At 35.2% G+C, this 14,907-nt stretch overlaps 1 protein-coding gene across 1 annotated transcript; it reads right to left on the reverse strand.

Annotated features, from left to right (window-relative positions):
- Nucleotides 1–1,210: 1,210 nt before the first annotated feature.
- Nucleotides 1,211–13,685, reverse strand: LOC141399069 (pancreatic triacylglycerol lipase). The gene is made up of 5 exons (XM_073977131.1): nt 13,232–13,685; nt 6,352–6,617; nt 5,591–6,220; nt 5,356–5,527; nt 1,211–2,609 (listed from the first exon to the last, which is right to left on the reverse strand). The coding sequence occupies exons 1-5, from the start codon at nt 13,347–13,349 to the stop codon at nt 2,176–2,178; spliced, it is 1,620 nt and encodes a 539-aa protein (XP_073833232.1). The 5' UTR covers nt 13,350–13,685; the 3' UTR covers nt 1,211–2,175.
- Between the last annotated feature and the right edge of the window lie 1,222 nt (nt 13,686–14,907).

Here is a 14,907-nt window from a genome sequence, read left to right on the forward strand (position 1 = left end):
CAGTTGACTTGTTTTGTATTCCTGTGTCGCCTAGGCGATAAAAACAGTCGCGGCGATAGTCGCGGAAGTGACCTCAGTTGTGAAGAAATGAACCACGCCCGCCTGTCGTCTTGGACGTCACTCCAGCGACACTTCTTGGAAATCATTTCCGCTATAGTTCTTGGAATTTAAAAAAAATATTTTTTTATTTTTTTTTTCTATTTATTTTTTATATTTTTTTAAGTAAGATCTCTTAGATAATTTATTCTTTGGAATTTCGGCCTACATTAATTTTTTTCATTTCAAAAACGTGATGTTGTTTTGTTGCCTGACTTGGGAAGCAAACCCGGACTTTCAGAGTGCAAAGCGAGTATGCTTACCACTGCACCACCATCTCATATAATCATGAGATAGAAACATTTTCCATATTTGTTCAAATGTGTTGAATTATTAAATAAATGTTAACAATCGCCTTGGAAGTCACTCCGAAGTGTCGACATACGCGATAAAAGGTAATAATGCTATAGAAATTGTTTGTGTAATTCACCAACTATCGTCTTTTATCTTCCTTGGCTTGTCTCCGGAGTGACGTCCTAAACGAGGGAGTGAGAAACTCACTTCCAAATGCTGGCAGGAATGCAGCAAATCAAACGCCAATCAAGGCGTATGCCACAATACACTTTTAAATGAATCGATACCAAATTGGTTTAGACCCGGTCCGCACTAGCGTGAATTTCATTAAAAAATTTCTCGAAATTATGCGTTTCTTGATCGAGTTCCATAGTCCCGCTCCACACAATTTCATGAAATTATGCGTTCTTAGATCGAGTAAAAGTAAAAGTACAAAACTAATTTTATCATTTTGCTGTAGTGGGGAACTCGATCTAAGAACGCCTAATTTCATGAAATTATTTCATTGAAATCATCATTGAAGAAATTACATGAAATTATGCGTCTCTAGATCGACTTCCATAGTAGAGTAAAATCATAAAATTGCTGCAGTGGGGAAGTCGATTTAAGAACGCCTAATTTCATGAAATTTTTTTATGAAATTCACGCTAGTGTGGACCGGGACCAAGAATGCCTAATTTAATGAAATTTTTTAATGAAATTCACCCTTTCACGTTTTGTATTTGTTCACCTAAGTAAGAAATAAACTCAGCATTTATTTGAGTTCTTATATTTGCGTTAATCTTTTTGAAAATATTTAATAAAAGAAAACACTTCTTAATTTCTTTTTATATTTATTTTATTTGTTCTTGTTTTCTTAATATTTTCCTTAAATAAATTCATAAATACAAATATATGTATGTTTTAATTCTTATAACAAAATATTAAATTAATGATGATTTGTATGTGTATATAAATTAATGAAATTATTTACAAATGATAGTTAATTAATGCTCTACTGAGGATGTGTTTGGTATAATTTTTTTGAAGAAAAAAATTAATGCCAATAAATACCGTTGTTTCATTTGATATTGTTAATTTTTCCAAATAAATATTTAATTGTCAAAGAAATTAACAAAAACACGTCTATTAAAGTTTCAAATTATAACGAAAGAAAGTTGAGTAAACCAAGACAGAAACCACAAAATTAATCTAAACGAAAGATAAATTCAGCGAAGAAAGATTTCGTTATCTTTAAGATAATTCTAGGGCAAATTCGTAAATTTGACGAAATTTGTTATGGTTTGTGTCTAGGCTTAAATAAATGTTTTCGTTATGCTTAGCCAATTCATTGTTTCGTTATTCGTTAACTTTAGTCAATTCACTTTTTCATTCGCTCTAAGACTCATTTAGACTGTGTGATTTGATCGACAAATTTAGATGACTTTGGTAAAGGAGAGATAGTTAAAAGCGTTTCACGCAATAATAATTCAACATAATACTTCAGTTTGTATAAGTAGTCCTTATATATACATTTCTGTATATGGTCCGTTCCAGAACTGCAAGAATATACGAATTTTTACTATGTTTTTCGATATCATTTAGGAAAAATTGTTATCGTTGTAAAAAATTGTAGATTTTTGCAGGTTCTGGAACAGGCCTAAAAATATTTTGGAAATTTCCTAACTTTGATTCCGATTCTTCCTCTCTAAATTTACAATTCGTTATCTAAACTTACTTTCACACAGTCCTATTATTTGCTTGTTTTCTTGACATTTCCTGTCCTAACCTATTTTTGTAAATTGTCTAAATCATCTTGGCGGAATGCTCGCAATACTTTTGTTGCATTATATTTTCACTTCCTGTGATAACAGCTGATGATTCATTGATGGGACATAGTTTTAGATGAATATGAGGTGTTTCCAATGATTCTATAATAATGTGAGATATAAATATACGTGGTGAGGTGAGAAGACGCCACGTCAAAGGATTGAGAATACTGGTTTGATAATCCCAATAGACACTGGCATATACAGGATCTTTAATTTCACTGCCCACCACCAAACTGGTATATTCGAAACCGGGTTCAAAGAATTTCGGCTCTGCAGAGAATTTCATTTTTTCGGTGACTTTTTTATATGTCTTGCCATGCAGGCGTACCGATAAAGTGCCAATTTCTCCACCATGAGTGGTAGATTGATCGTGACCCGAAATTCGTACCGTGATTTTATAGTGATGACCTGGAAAGATAGAAGAAAGAACAATGCAGGTTAGTAAGTATACCTTTGGTATATGAAATGGAAGGTCTGCTGGTACGTTTATAGTAGTGCTTATTATCGTGGTAACCTGGGGCCTAATTACGACATTCGATTCGATCTAGTATTTGCTTGTCAATGAAAAAATCGAACTGTGAAAACCTATTCGAGCCGCCAACGGTACATTTACTAAGGTAGATGCATTAGCAATTTCTTACAACATTGTCAAAAAGTTTTACAAAAACAAATCATTTCGTACATTTTTCTAGCACAACTTCATTTCGAAATTATTACCCAATGTATTATTCAACGACTTCAAGAAATATTTACATTTTTATACCCTCAGCCTTTAGGCTAAGGAGGGTATATACACTTTGATACGATGAAAATGTGCCTCATCGAAATAATGGTTTTAGACCCCAAGTATGTTCGGACGAAATGTGTTTCAGACAATTTGGAGTCGATCTAGCCATGTCCGTCCGTCTGTCTGTCTGTCTGTCCTGCTGGCTGGAGCGCACGATAACTCTCGAACGGGTGAACCGATTCGGTTCAAATTTTGGCTTTCGTAATATTTTGCCCAAACTTAGTTTAAGTTCGAAGATGAGCTACATCGGCCCACTCCTTCCGGTACCTCCCCCGCAAAAGTTCGAAAATGTTCGGAAAGTTTGTGCGCACGATAACTCTTGAAGGAAGTGACCGATTTGGTCCATACTTTGTATAGCGTAAACTTTCTACCAGAGTAATATGAGGTTCCAATATGGTCTCAATAGGTCCACACCTTCGGGTACCTCCCACACAAAATTTCGGAAAAGTTCAGTTTAGGGCCATCTCTCGAATCGCTTTGATTTTTGTTTTAGCAACTTGTATTCACTGCCCTCCGTACGACGGTATAAGTTTCATCAGGGGCAAGTCCATTCTTCATGAGAAAATAGCATGAAAGTTGCAAAAAAAACCCTATGACACCGTGTGAGGTGGTTGGAGCGCAAGATAACTCTCGAACGGATCTGCCGATTCGGTCCAAAATACGGCCTTAGTTATATTTTGTCAAAACATAGTTTAAGTTTGAAGATAAGCCATATCGGTCCACTCTTTCAGGTACCTCCCCCACAAAAGTTCAAAAATGTTCGGAAAAATTGTTCGTACGGTAGCTCTTGAAGGGAGTGTCCAAATTGGTATATACTTTACACATCCTAATATGTCTACCTGATATAGATCAGGTTCAAATATGGACTATATTTGTCCACTCCATCTGGTACCTCCCACACAAAATTTCGAATAAGTTCACTTTAAGACCTAATGTCGAATCACTTTGATTTTTATTTATTATTGTCTTTTTAGGACGAAGGCCATTATTTATGAAAGTTTTTAATTAATTAATTGGATTAATCGAGCTAATATGGCCTAAGGAGTTTTGTATTGAAAAATGAATTCTAGCGAAATACCACACACTCAACCATTACGCTACGATCGTTTCGCCTGGTGGTTTAAGCCAGGCTCATCAGGCGTATTTGAATGCTAATGGCTAGAAGACAAAGGCTGATTTTGATAACTTCTATTTATACAAACATTTTTACAATTTTGTAATTATGAAGTATTTATGGAAGTCTTTTTTCTTTATCAAGTCACCCTAGTGTCTTGTCTAGGAATCATTTTCTCAATACATACACATATACAATCGAAGCCACTGCCAATGTATCATATCAACAAACTAGTCGACATGATGCCAATGTATCATATCAACAAAACTAGTCGACAGATATCCAAAACTTCAAAAACTGAAGGCATTACAATTCATGAAGGAAACCCCCCTTCGATTGTATATGTGTATGTATTGAGAAAATGATTCCTAGACAAGACACTAGGGTGACTTGATAAAGAAAAAAGACTTCCATAAATACTTCATAATTACAAAATTGTAAAAATGTTTGTATAAATAGAAGTTATCAAAATCAGCCTTTGTCTTCTAGCCATTAGCATTCAAATACGCCTGATGAGCCTGGCTTAAACCACCAGGCGAAACGATCGTAGCGTAATGGTTGAGTGTGTGGTATTTCGCTAGAATTCATTTTTCAATACAAAACTCCTTAGGCCATATTAGCTCGATTAATCCAATTAATTAATTAAAAACTTTGATTTTTGTTGAAGCAACTTGCATTCCCTGCCTCAATTACGATGGTAAAAGTTTTTTAGGGGCAAGTCCATACTTCTTGTGCAAACAACCCGAAGAGTGTAAAAACCCCCTATGGCACCGTATGTTGTGGCTGGAGATCCACTTCCATAACGGTCAAAGTCGATCCATTCCTTTTAGTATCTCCTCCGCAAAACTTTTGATCTTTAATTCTAATCAACATTTTTGTCGGTTCAAACGCCCAAAATGTTTAAAACCCCCTAAATAAATACGTATTTTGGGAAAAAATTGTTTCAATATATACAGGCTGAGGGTATATCTCTGTCGGCAACGCCGACTGATACTATTTTACTTGTTTGAATATAAAATGTATGAACAAAACTCAAATAAATCAAGACAGAACCATTGTCATTGTAATAAGGGCTACTTTTAGAGCAGAGACAAATAATGGGCTGGCATTCTTGCTTAAGGTAAAACATTAATGAACTGTCGAGCCAAATTTAAACTAGCTTACCCTTTGCCTTTTATTATTTTACCTGAGAGGACTTAAGCAAGAATGCCAGTCGCTTATGTGTCTCCACGTTTAGGTTTTTGGATACTTACGACAGAAGGGAGCCTTATCACCGGTCATCAAATAAAGCACCGGGGGATTTCTTCTGCTATCAATTTTCTTGGCCCTCGCCAATGTACGATAATCCTCATAACTGTGATAACCCATTCTCATGCAACGGTTGCCATTCTCATTGCAACGCGAACATTTGCCTTCTTTAAAGCTCTGCAAAGTAAAACAAAATTTATATTAGTGTTTAAAAATAAGTTTTGTTAACATCAATCCTACCTCAAAGGAACTGCAGGTGATGCCAATAAATGGACATTTAGTGCTTATGCTCTCCGTGAAGTATTGATAACTCCGCAAATGATTGCAACCCAAAAACATTTGCATACTCTCAAGAACGGAACTTTGGCGATTTCTCATATAATCCTGAAGCTTACCATCACATCCGGGCATTTCTACACCGCCATTAGGATAGAAATCAATATGACCAATTCTTTGATAGAGCCCCAAACCACCAACAATATTCGCATCGGTGTGTATGATATCAACGTAATGGGCATCAGAACGATCCAGACGAACAATCGGATCAGTTTCAGCAAATAATGGTGCTGCTGGATCCAAACCAGTTATGCGACCCAATTTCAGGCCAAAATCACGTTGCAGATGTGATCCCGCATAACCAGCCAAATGTGAACCCAAGGAATGTCCAATGAAATGTACATTATTCAAATTATCCATGCCCAATTCTTCGTAAAACATGTGAATCACATGAGCGGTAATGGCACCAACTAAACGTATGTTGGCCACAGCTTGGACATATGGTGGACTTGAACCACCACCCCAATCAATGAGTACCGCAGCTGCTTGACCTTCAGGTTCCGAATTTAATAACGCCTTACCCATGTCAATCATCTGCAAGAAGAAGAAGGATTATATTAGGATAATTTCTCAATTTCGAAAGGAATTAAAATTTAAAAGGCTACACTTAGGAACTGTTTTTTGACATCGATATGACCCCCCTCTAAAACTTAAATTCAACTTACCCACTGAATATTGCCACCCTCCAAATAGCCATGCGATATAAAGAACAATTTTCCCTCAGGATTAATATTCATTTGACGTATAGCCTCGGGATCATTGAGGTCGACAAATTTTGGATCATCAAATGCTCGCGTTGTATACAACGTATAATGGGGTTCAATCTGAGATGGCTTCTGGGGATGGACATTAATTTGTCGTGTTTTTGAATGCCAGGGTCCATTGAGGGGAAAACAACCATAAACACCATAACATCTTACTTCATTTAAATCTAAAATTAAATAAAAAGAACAAAATCACATTTGTATTAAAGCTCATATGCGATTTTCTTATCTCTAATGATTAGAATTTATTTATAAGTGTCATATTGCTACATAAGTGTTATACTCGTATAGCTAATCTTAGCTTTTATATATGTAATTCAGTCTATGTTTTGCTTTGTTGTTGCCAAGTCTCAATTCACACGCTTGAACCCTTCACTTTTCATCATTAATTTAAGTGATAAGCTACGAAAATATGTTGGCTATAGGTTTCCCAAGTTGCTAAGTTGTTTGTAAATGATCTCGTCGTGATTAGACATATAAAATGATCTTCAATAAAGATTTGAGGTAAAACATATGGTTTACACTAAAAGGTCAGTAAGAGCGACACCTATCATTAAATAATGAAAAAAATTGTGTTGGCCTGACAAGTTTAATTTTGATCAACATACATATTTGTAACACATCGAAGAGCCATAGCAAATATTATCACTGATTTTTTATTACAGATTCTTTCAGGTCTACAATAGCCATTTTTGTAGGAATAGTATTAAAATATGGTTTTGAAATAATGTTTACACTAAGAAATATCAAAGTGATTTATAAAGTGGCGCCCTTATCTTTTTTCCCCGTTTTAATGTTATGAAATTATTATTGTAATGCACGCAATAGAACCATTCATACATATTGTGAATAGATTCATGCATATTATGAACTCTGGTTTGGTGAGTTTTGTTTTTTTTTTTTTTTGACATGGTTGAGGAATTTTTATCTGCGACGTTTTTATCGACACTAAACCAAGAGACAAGTTTTTCGTTAATTTTTTGTTTTGTTTTTATTGTGTCTAATGCAGCCGTGTGCACGGCCATCCACTGGTGGTTTCTGCAAAATACTCTTAATTTAATTAATTCAACAACACATTTGTAGCACGATTTTAGGTAACATTAGTGCTTAAAAATGTCTAAATAAGTAATGAAACACCAATAAAAATTAAATATTAATTCTCTCTTAAATTTTCTCTTTTCCTATTTTGCTCACCATTGGTCTAATGCATTGGTGCTCGCGCCTTTACGGCAGGGATAGGCGATGTGCGCTTACTGAGAGCAAGTGAGCATACATTTCAATGCATTTTACATTGAAGTTTTCGCTCACTTGCTCTCAGTAAGCGCACATCGCCTATCCCTGCTTTACGGCAGGTATCGGCACCAATACAAATGCATTGTTTGCGGCCTCACGCATACGACTCTCTCTCGCTCTCTCCACAAACAGCGTGTGCGTTAATGCATTGCTAAAATTAAAAATCATTGAAACAACCGACAACAGAAGCTTCTTCTTTGACTTCTGAACGAAGACTGAGAGGTGGTTGTTTTGTTGTTATTCTCATCAAGGGCACGTGTGCCCCTTTTTGCCGGACATTGCTTTACGGTACCGTAAATACCAGATACTCTTAAGTGTTGTTATTCCAGCAAAACATCGAAGTTTGTTGTAATCTTTGAATTAATTAATCTTAGATAGTTTTTTTTAAATTACAATTATGTTTAAACATTTTTAAATATCTAATGAAAACTCAAGAAAAACTAAAATATGTATTTCTCTTAAATACATTTGTGAACAGCCCTGGTCTGCAATGCAACCTGGTGGGATTCAACCCTGCTTAAGGAGAACAATATATAATTTAAGAGAAAATAAAAAAAAAACATGTAAAAAGGTATCAGTCAGCTTTGTCGACAGAGATATACCCTTAGCCTATGTGAATTGAAACTTTCATCTACGGACAAATCGAATGTATTTAGGGTATTTTCAGAATTCTGTGGTCCTTTTTGGACATTTGAACTTACCAACAAAAATATTAAATATTAGAAGAGTCAATGTTTGGACCAATTTGGTTGGTTCAAACATGGGTATCGTTCGTACCATTTTAGTGAAATTTGTTTAAATATTGGAGGAAATTACCGCAAGTTGTGAACCGGTATTTGCCCATCTTCGAACTGAAACTAAGTTTGTACAAAATATGAAGATGGCCAAATTTCGGACCAAATTGGTTGATTAGTTCGAGAGTTATTGTGCTCTCCAGTCTATATAGTCCATTTCAAATATTTGGTAGTGTAAAGTATGGACGAAATTGGCCACTCTCTTCGAGGGTTATCGAGCACACAATTTTTCCGAAAATTATTGAACTTTTGTGGGGGAGGTACCTGAAGGAGTGGACCGATATGGCTTACATTCGAGCTTAAACTAAGTTTGGGCAAAATATTACAAACCTCAAATTTTGGGCCGAATCGGCAGATCCGTTTGAGAGTTATCGTTGCACCTTTCAAGCTATTTTCCCAGGATGTATGGAATTGCCCCTGACGAAACATGTACCGTCATATAGGGGGCAGTGAATATTAGTTGTTACAACAAAAGTCAAAGCGATTCGTAGGCAGGTCCTAAACTGAACTTTTCCGAAATTTTGTGTGGGAGGTAGCCGAAGGAGTGGACCGGTTTAGTCCATATTCGAACCTCATCTAAGTCTGGCAGAAATTTCACGATGTGCAAGGTATGGACCAAATCGGTTACTCCCTTCAAGAGTTATCGTGCACACAATTTTTCTGAACATTTTTGAACTTTTGTGGGGGAGGTACCTGAAGGAGTGGACCGATATGACCCATCTTCGATAACTTTCGAACGGATCCACCGATTCGAACCAAAGTTTGGGTATTGTAATATTTTGTCCAAACTCAGTTCAAGTTCGATGGGCCATATCGGTTCACTCTTTCGGGTACTTCCCCCACAAAAGTTCAAAAATTTTCTGTAAAATGGTGTGAACGATAACTCTCGAAGGGAGCAATCGATTTGGTCCAAACTTTGCACATCGTATTATTCCTTCTCGATATAGATTGGGTTAGAATATGGACTATAACGGTCCACTCCTTCGGGTACCTCCCACACAAAATTCGGATAAACTGAAGTTCAACAGCCCCTCTCGGATAGTTTTGAAAATTTTTTCAGTAGTTTACGACTTTACAATTTCTTTCTTGCGCAAGTCTATATTTATTGAGATATTGGCCCAAAAGCTCCAAGAAACCCTGACGGCACCAACCAAAATGACAAACCCGCAAGAAAATTCTCGCAGGGAGTTTCTGATTGGTGCAGATTTTGCACTGGTTGGAATATGGACTATATCGATCCTCTACTTCGGGTACCTCCCACATAAAATTCGAAAAAATGTGAAGTGTAAGAGCTCCTCTCGCATCGTTTTGATTCTTTTTTCGGTAGGTTGTTCTAGCGGCCTCATTTACAACGGTGCCATTTTTTCCGGAGTATGTTAATACTGGGCCTGAGATAATGGCCCAAAAGCTTCAAATCCCGGCCGGCACACACTAAAATGGCCATTGTGCAAAATAACTCTAAAACTTTTTCAAAAAGTTCTTTCAAGCTTAGTTTAACGTAATTTAATATTTCCGGCCCTTATAAAGAAGTTTGGTACACTTTGGTACACACCCATTTCTAGCTTTTTCGAAATATCTTCGAGATATCTTGGAATCCTTGCATTTTAGGTATATAGTGTCTTTGGTAACTTTACAGAGGAGGGCGTGGGCAATATTTCTGTCAAAAAGTTTAACCCTCATGCGGTTCATCAAAAGGGTCTTTTTTGATCCTTTTTTCGAAAATCTTTCAAAAATGCCTGTTAAATGTGATCATATCAAATTCAAATATTCTACAAAATTTTTCGTCATAACATTTTACTATAGGTCTCAAAATACACTAAATCTGTAAATCTTATCTAATCGCCAGAAATCTGCAAAAATTAAAAACATGTTTTTGGGTTAAAGTCGGACTTCATCTGAGTTTATTCAAAATTGTCTAACAAAGCATAATTTTAGAGGGATGACGTCAAAGACAAAAATATTCTCCGTCAAATTTTACTATGGGTTACCAAAGAAATGAAATTCCTATTTACATTATATATCATAAAAATATCAGTATCAATTTTGCCGATTATAACCGGCATAATTATTGTGTTTGGTTTGATTTTGTTGTTCTTTTTTGTCAGGGGCTTAGGACATTTCTGTCTGCATAGCTGACTGATACTTTCTTACTTGTTTTTTTTTTTAATTTTCAATCCCATGTCAACGGGTTCTTACGTACGGATTGGCCCGAAACCATAGTGTTTCGGCCAGCGGCTGCCAACCCCGGATCAATCCTATGATTCAACTTAGGTTTCATGCTGCTACAACAACAACTAATTTTATGCTTATGGGTGACATTCCTTACTGATTCATATTCAGGATTATAATACTAAATATACTAATCAAAACGTACATTTCTTAAGATCTCGGAGATGTCTTTCTTCCTCCGCTTTATTTCTGGCATAATAAAAATAAAAGAATAAAGAAGAAAAGGACAACTTAGTTCGAAATTGGCTCCACCTTGTTTATTCTTCTATTTTTATTCTGTCAGAAATGAAGCAAAGCAAGAAAGCCCGCCGACGAGCCTTTTTATGTACCGAGACCTTTAGCCGCTCTATATCTCATCGTGGTTGGCGCACGTAAACGATCTTCGCAGAATTTATAGCAGGTTTATAAAACGATCAAAAAGTAATTTAAAGCAGGTTTATAAAAAGTTTTTGTTGGAATATTTCTTGATTTTATCTGAAAGTTCTTGGCAACTTTTCCAGGTTGAGAATTGAACCAACTTTCCTAATAAAGCGGGTCAAATTTGTTGTAGGATTTATTAGAGTGTTCTATTTTACTAAACTAACCCAAAAAACTCCGCAATATTTGTATGGGTTGTACAATTTTTCAATTTCATGTGATTCAAACCTATTCTGATGATCGCAAAAATTGGACACTTTTATGTACATTTTTTATTATAATTGGGATATTTCCGACAACATTTTCTTGTGAATGTTGGCATAGTACAGGACACATCAGAAGATACCTTTACGTATTAAAAAAAACATGTCAAACCTATTCAGATGATCGGGAGTGTATTTCCACGATAAAAGATATATGTATGTAAACCGTTGTAGTCATAATAAAAGGGCTACCTTTTGTACAAAATATTGATTTCAACCTCAAGTGACGCTACAGGTGTTTACTAGGGTTATGACTTTTTGAAATTTTTCCTCAAAAATGATTTCCTGTAGCAGAGATGAATGAACTTTTGCCTATTAATCACTAGGCTATCGTTTATTCCATTGAAATATAAAAAAAGTTCACGCACAAATCGATTTTAAAAAAATTAATTTTTTGAAAAAATATATGAAACTAGCGGACCCTGCGAACTTCGTCTCGCTATTAAGGAATACAATTTCATACAAAAACTCAATTTTCGATTTTTCCAATTTTCCGACTTTTCCAGAGAGATTTTCCAAAATTTTCTTCCGTAAAGACCTTCTCCTCGAAAATACGAATAACTGACAACAAAATTTACAGAAATCGGCCTAGCCGTTCTCATTTTATGAATTACTATACATTTTTTACACCATTTTTATATATATAGATTAAAAAAAAAAAAAAAATTTCAAAAAATTATTTTTTGTTGCACGTTTATTTCATTCAAATATGAAAAAAGTCGCGAAAAAAGTCACTTTGAAAAAATTTTAAATTTTTTGTGTTTTGTTAAAAAATTATATTTTTGAATAAAAGCGTTTACGACATTTTTACGATTCTCAGAATTGAAGAAAAATAGTGAGAAATAAATTGTATGTCATTTTAATTATCTCATGGCTCTAAAGTTTATTTTCAATTATATATCTGTTTTCAGTGACATCAAAAAAATTTTCCATAATTTTGATAAATTCAAATTTTAAAATCATTTTGTGCGTGAGGTTTTTTCACCGAATCACCTTATAATTAAGATTTTATGTAATCTTATGGCAAAACTCATCACGCTATGATGCAGTGATATGAGGTTGTAAAAAAGTCATAAACTAGTGTTTACTCTCTCACATCCTCGTTTATAGACGTGATATTTATTTCACTGTTACGGTGGTTCCTGATATCCTTCCCTTTACGATTTAATTGCTTGGCATAACAAATTTCGATTTAAAGGAACATTTTGTTCGCTTTAGCCGAGATTTGTTCCTGTCCATAGAAGAAAGTCTTAAATTCCCGGCCAAAGCCCGGCTATATATGAAAAATTTCGATTTAAACTAAACTTATCGTCAAAACCAAGGGATTTTTTGAACTTTCGGAGCCTATATATCGGGAAGTATGGACTTCCTGCCCATGATTCAGATCGATCCGAATCCAGTCCTTTCAAGCTGCTCCAATTGCTTTTATTTCGAAAAATTATTAAATTTAATCTGACCCAAAAAGGAGGAAATGAATGTCAATGAAAATAAATTCAATAATCAAGTATCCATTACTTCAATGATGCAAAAAATGAACAAAACTCTACAACAAAAACATCAAGCAATGCAATCTAAAAACTAATGTCGGTCATTAAAGCGCACGCTTACATGCAATTTGCCACAGTCATGTTGCATTGCCACAAAAGAAAACGCAAAAACTTCTAGAGTTTTGTTGCACAACTTTTTGTTTTGTTTTCATACTTTGCACACACCGGGGGAATTTTCGAGATCCATGGGGCTATTTTTGTGTTCATAATTGACCATTTGTGTGATTTAATTACTTACCAGCTTTTGCCGATGCTGGTACATCGATCAACGTATCAATTGCTGCTCTATTTGTGTGATTTGCCAAATACAGCATGGTCTGAAGCATCAGACCACCGGTGGAATTTGCAACAATCATTGTGGCGGCAGCAATAATGCAGCTTGTGCTTGATTGCTTTTTTCTTTTGCTTCAGCTTCAGAGCACAAGTTTTACTATTAAGACAATGTGTGTCTTTATCAGTTTATTTTTAATTGTAGTACTACGGAACTGTATACAGTTCTATTTCTATGAATATATTTTTTTGTCGCTTGTCTTCTTTTTCTATTTTTCACTTATCACTCCGGACAACAATTCACAATAATGTTTATTAATATAATTCCATCAATAAATGTTTATTTTAAAATATTTTGTTCCGCATTAAATTTCTTTGGTTTCCATAAACCTTCTTGTTTGAAATAGACCGCTAAACTGAGATTTGTAGATCGCTTCAAAGGAATTTTATACCGATTCGCCAAAGAAATTCCTCTCCACTATTTTCTTGATTGCTCTTAGCCGCTCTATCCATTTGTAGTCTCTGTTTAATCTCAGCTTCGCTGGGCCCATGTATTTGTTATTGTCTTATTCAAGCCCCCCAAAACGGTTTAGCATTTGTTTTGCTCAATTTTATTTCACGTTTTTTTCTTCTTTGAGAGAGTTTAAAGTACAATTGCCTTAACTTGGTGTCTGACACGTTAACGCTCCTCTCGTTGAAATCTTCTTCTGCATCATCATCACCATCATCGTCATTATTCAGTATTATCAGCTGTGTTTTTGTTTTCAATTTGCTGGCTTAAGGCGGTTAATACCAAAGTTCCCCTTTCGTTTCTTTGAGGAAAACATGGACTTGTGTCCAATGATCTTGCAAATCATTTCATCTGTTTTGAAAAGGTTTATTTTGCTTGCCTTTTTCGCACGTACGCAGTTAGAGATAGATTTATAATGCATTTTGTAATACACTGCACAAAATTTTGTCATGAAAGGGGTAGAGTTGGGATATGCAATTGGATTTCCTATTTTATTGGAGAACGGCGCCCTCCATTAAACATTTGATAAACATTTATCAAAACATAAAACCTTATGATTCCGATATCTTTAAATGTACATCATTAATTTCATAGTTTGCTTCCATAGTCAATAAAAAATTGTTGTGACGAAACTGACAACGTTTTTCAAAACTTCCCACTTTTTAATACGACGGAGGAAATAGTAATATTAGCATCGAAACGGCGGAATCAGGTTGAAAAATTCCAAAGCTGCACTGTGGTAACAATCAGTGAAAAAATCGAAGCAATCGTAGCAGTTGTTAAAGTTACCATGTTGGTTGAATATAATTCTCATATACATTTTCCATGTAACTTTGGTATAAATGCAACAAGTGAAAACGAGTAAGTCGGCGATACCGACATCGACACCCTGAGCCGAAGTGAAATATAGCAATGTGGCAGAGTTTTGGGGACTACCACCGATGAAAATTTTAAAATTGATCCAAGACTTTGAATTGTCAACGAAAATAAAATCCTCAATCCTTCAGGTATTAAAATACCCTATTTTGATGGATTTTTGGAAGAACGCAGGTAGTCTAAACACCTGACAGTGCAATTTTCAGTTTAATGCACAGAAGAGTAAAAATGTTGAAGATTGTCAGGGTTTTTGTTGA

Source organism: Musca autumnalis, unplaced genomic scaffold, assembly GCF_047663935.1.
Source record: "Musca autumnalis isolate F117 unplaced genomic scaffold, ASM4766393v1 scaffold_3, whole genome shotgun sequence".
Lineage (NCBI taxonomy): Eukaryota > Metazoa > Arthropoda > Insecta > Diptera > Muscidae > Musca > Musca autumnalis.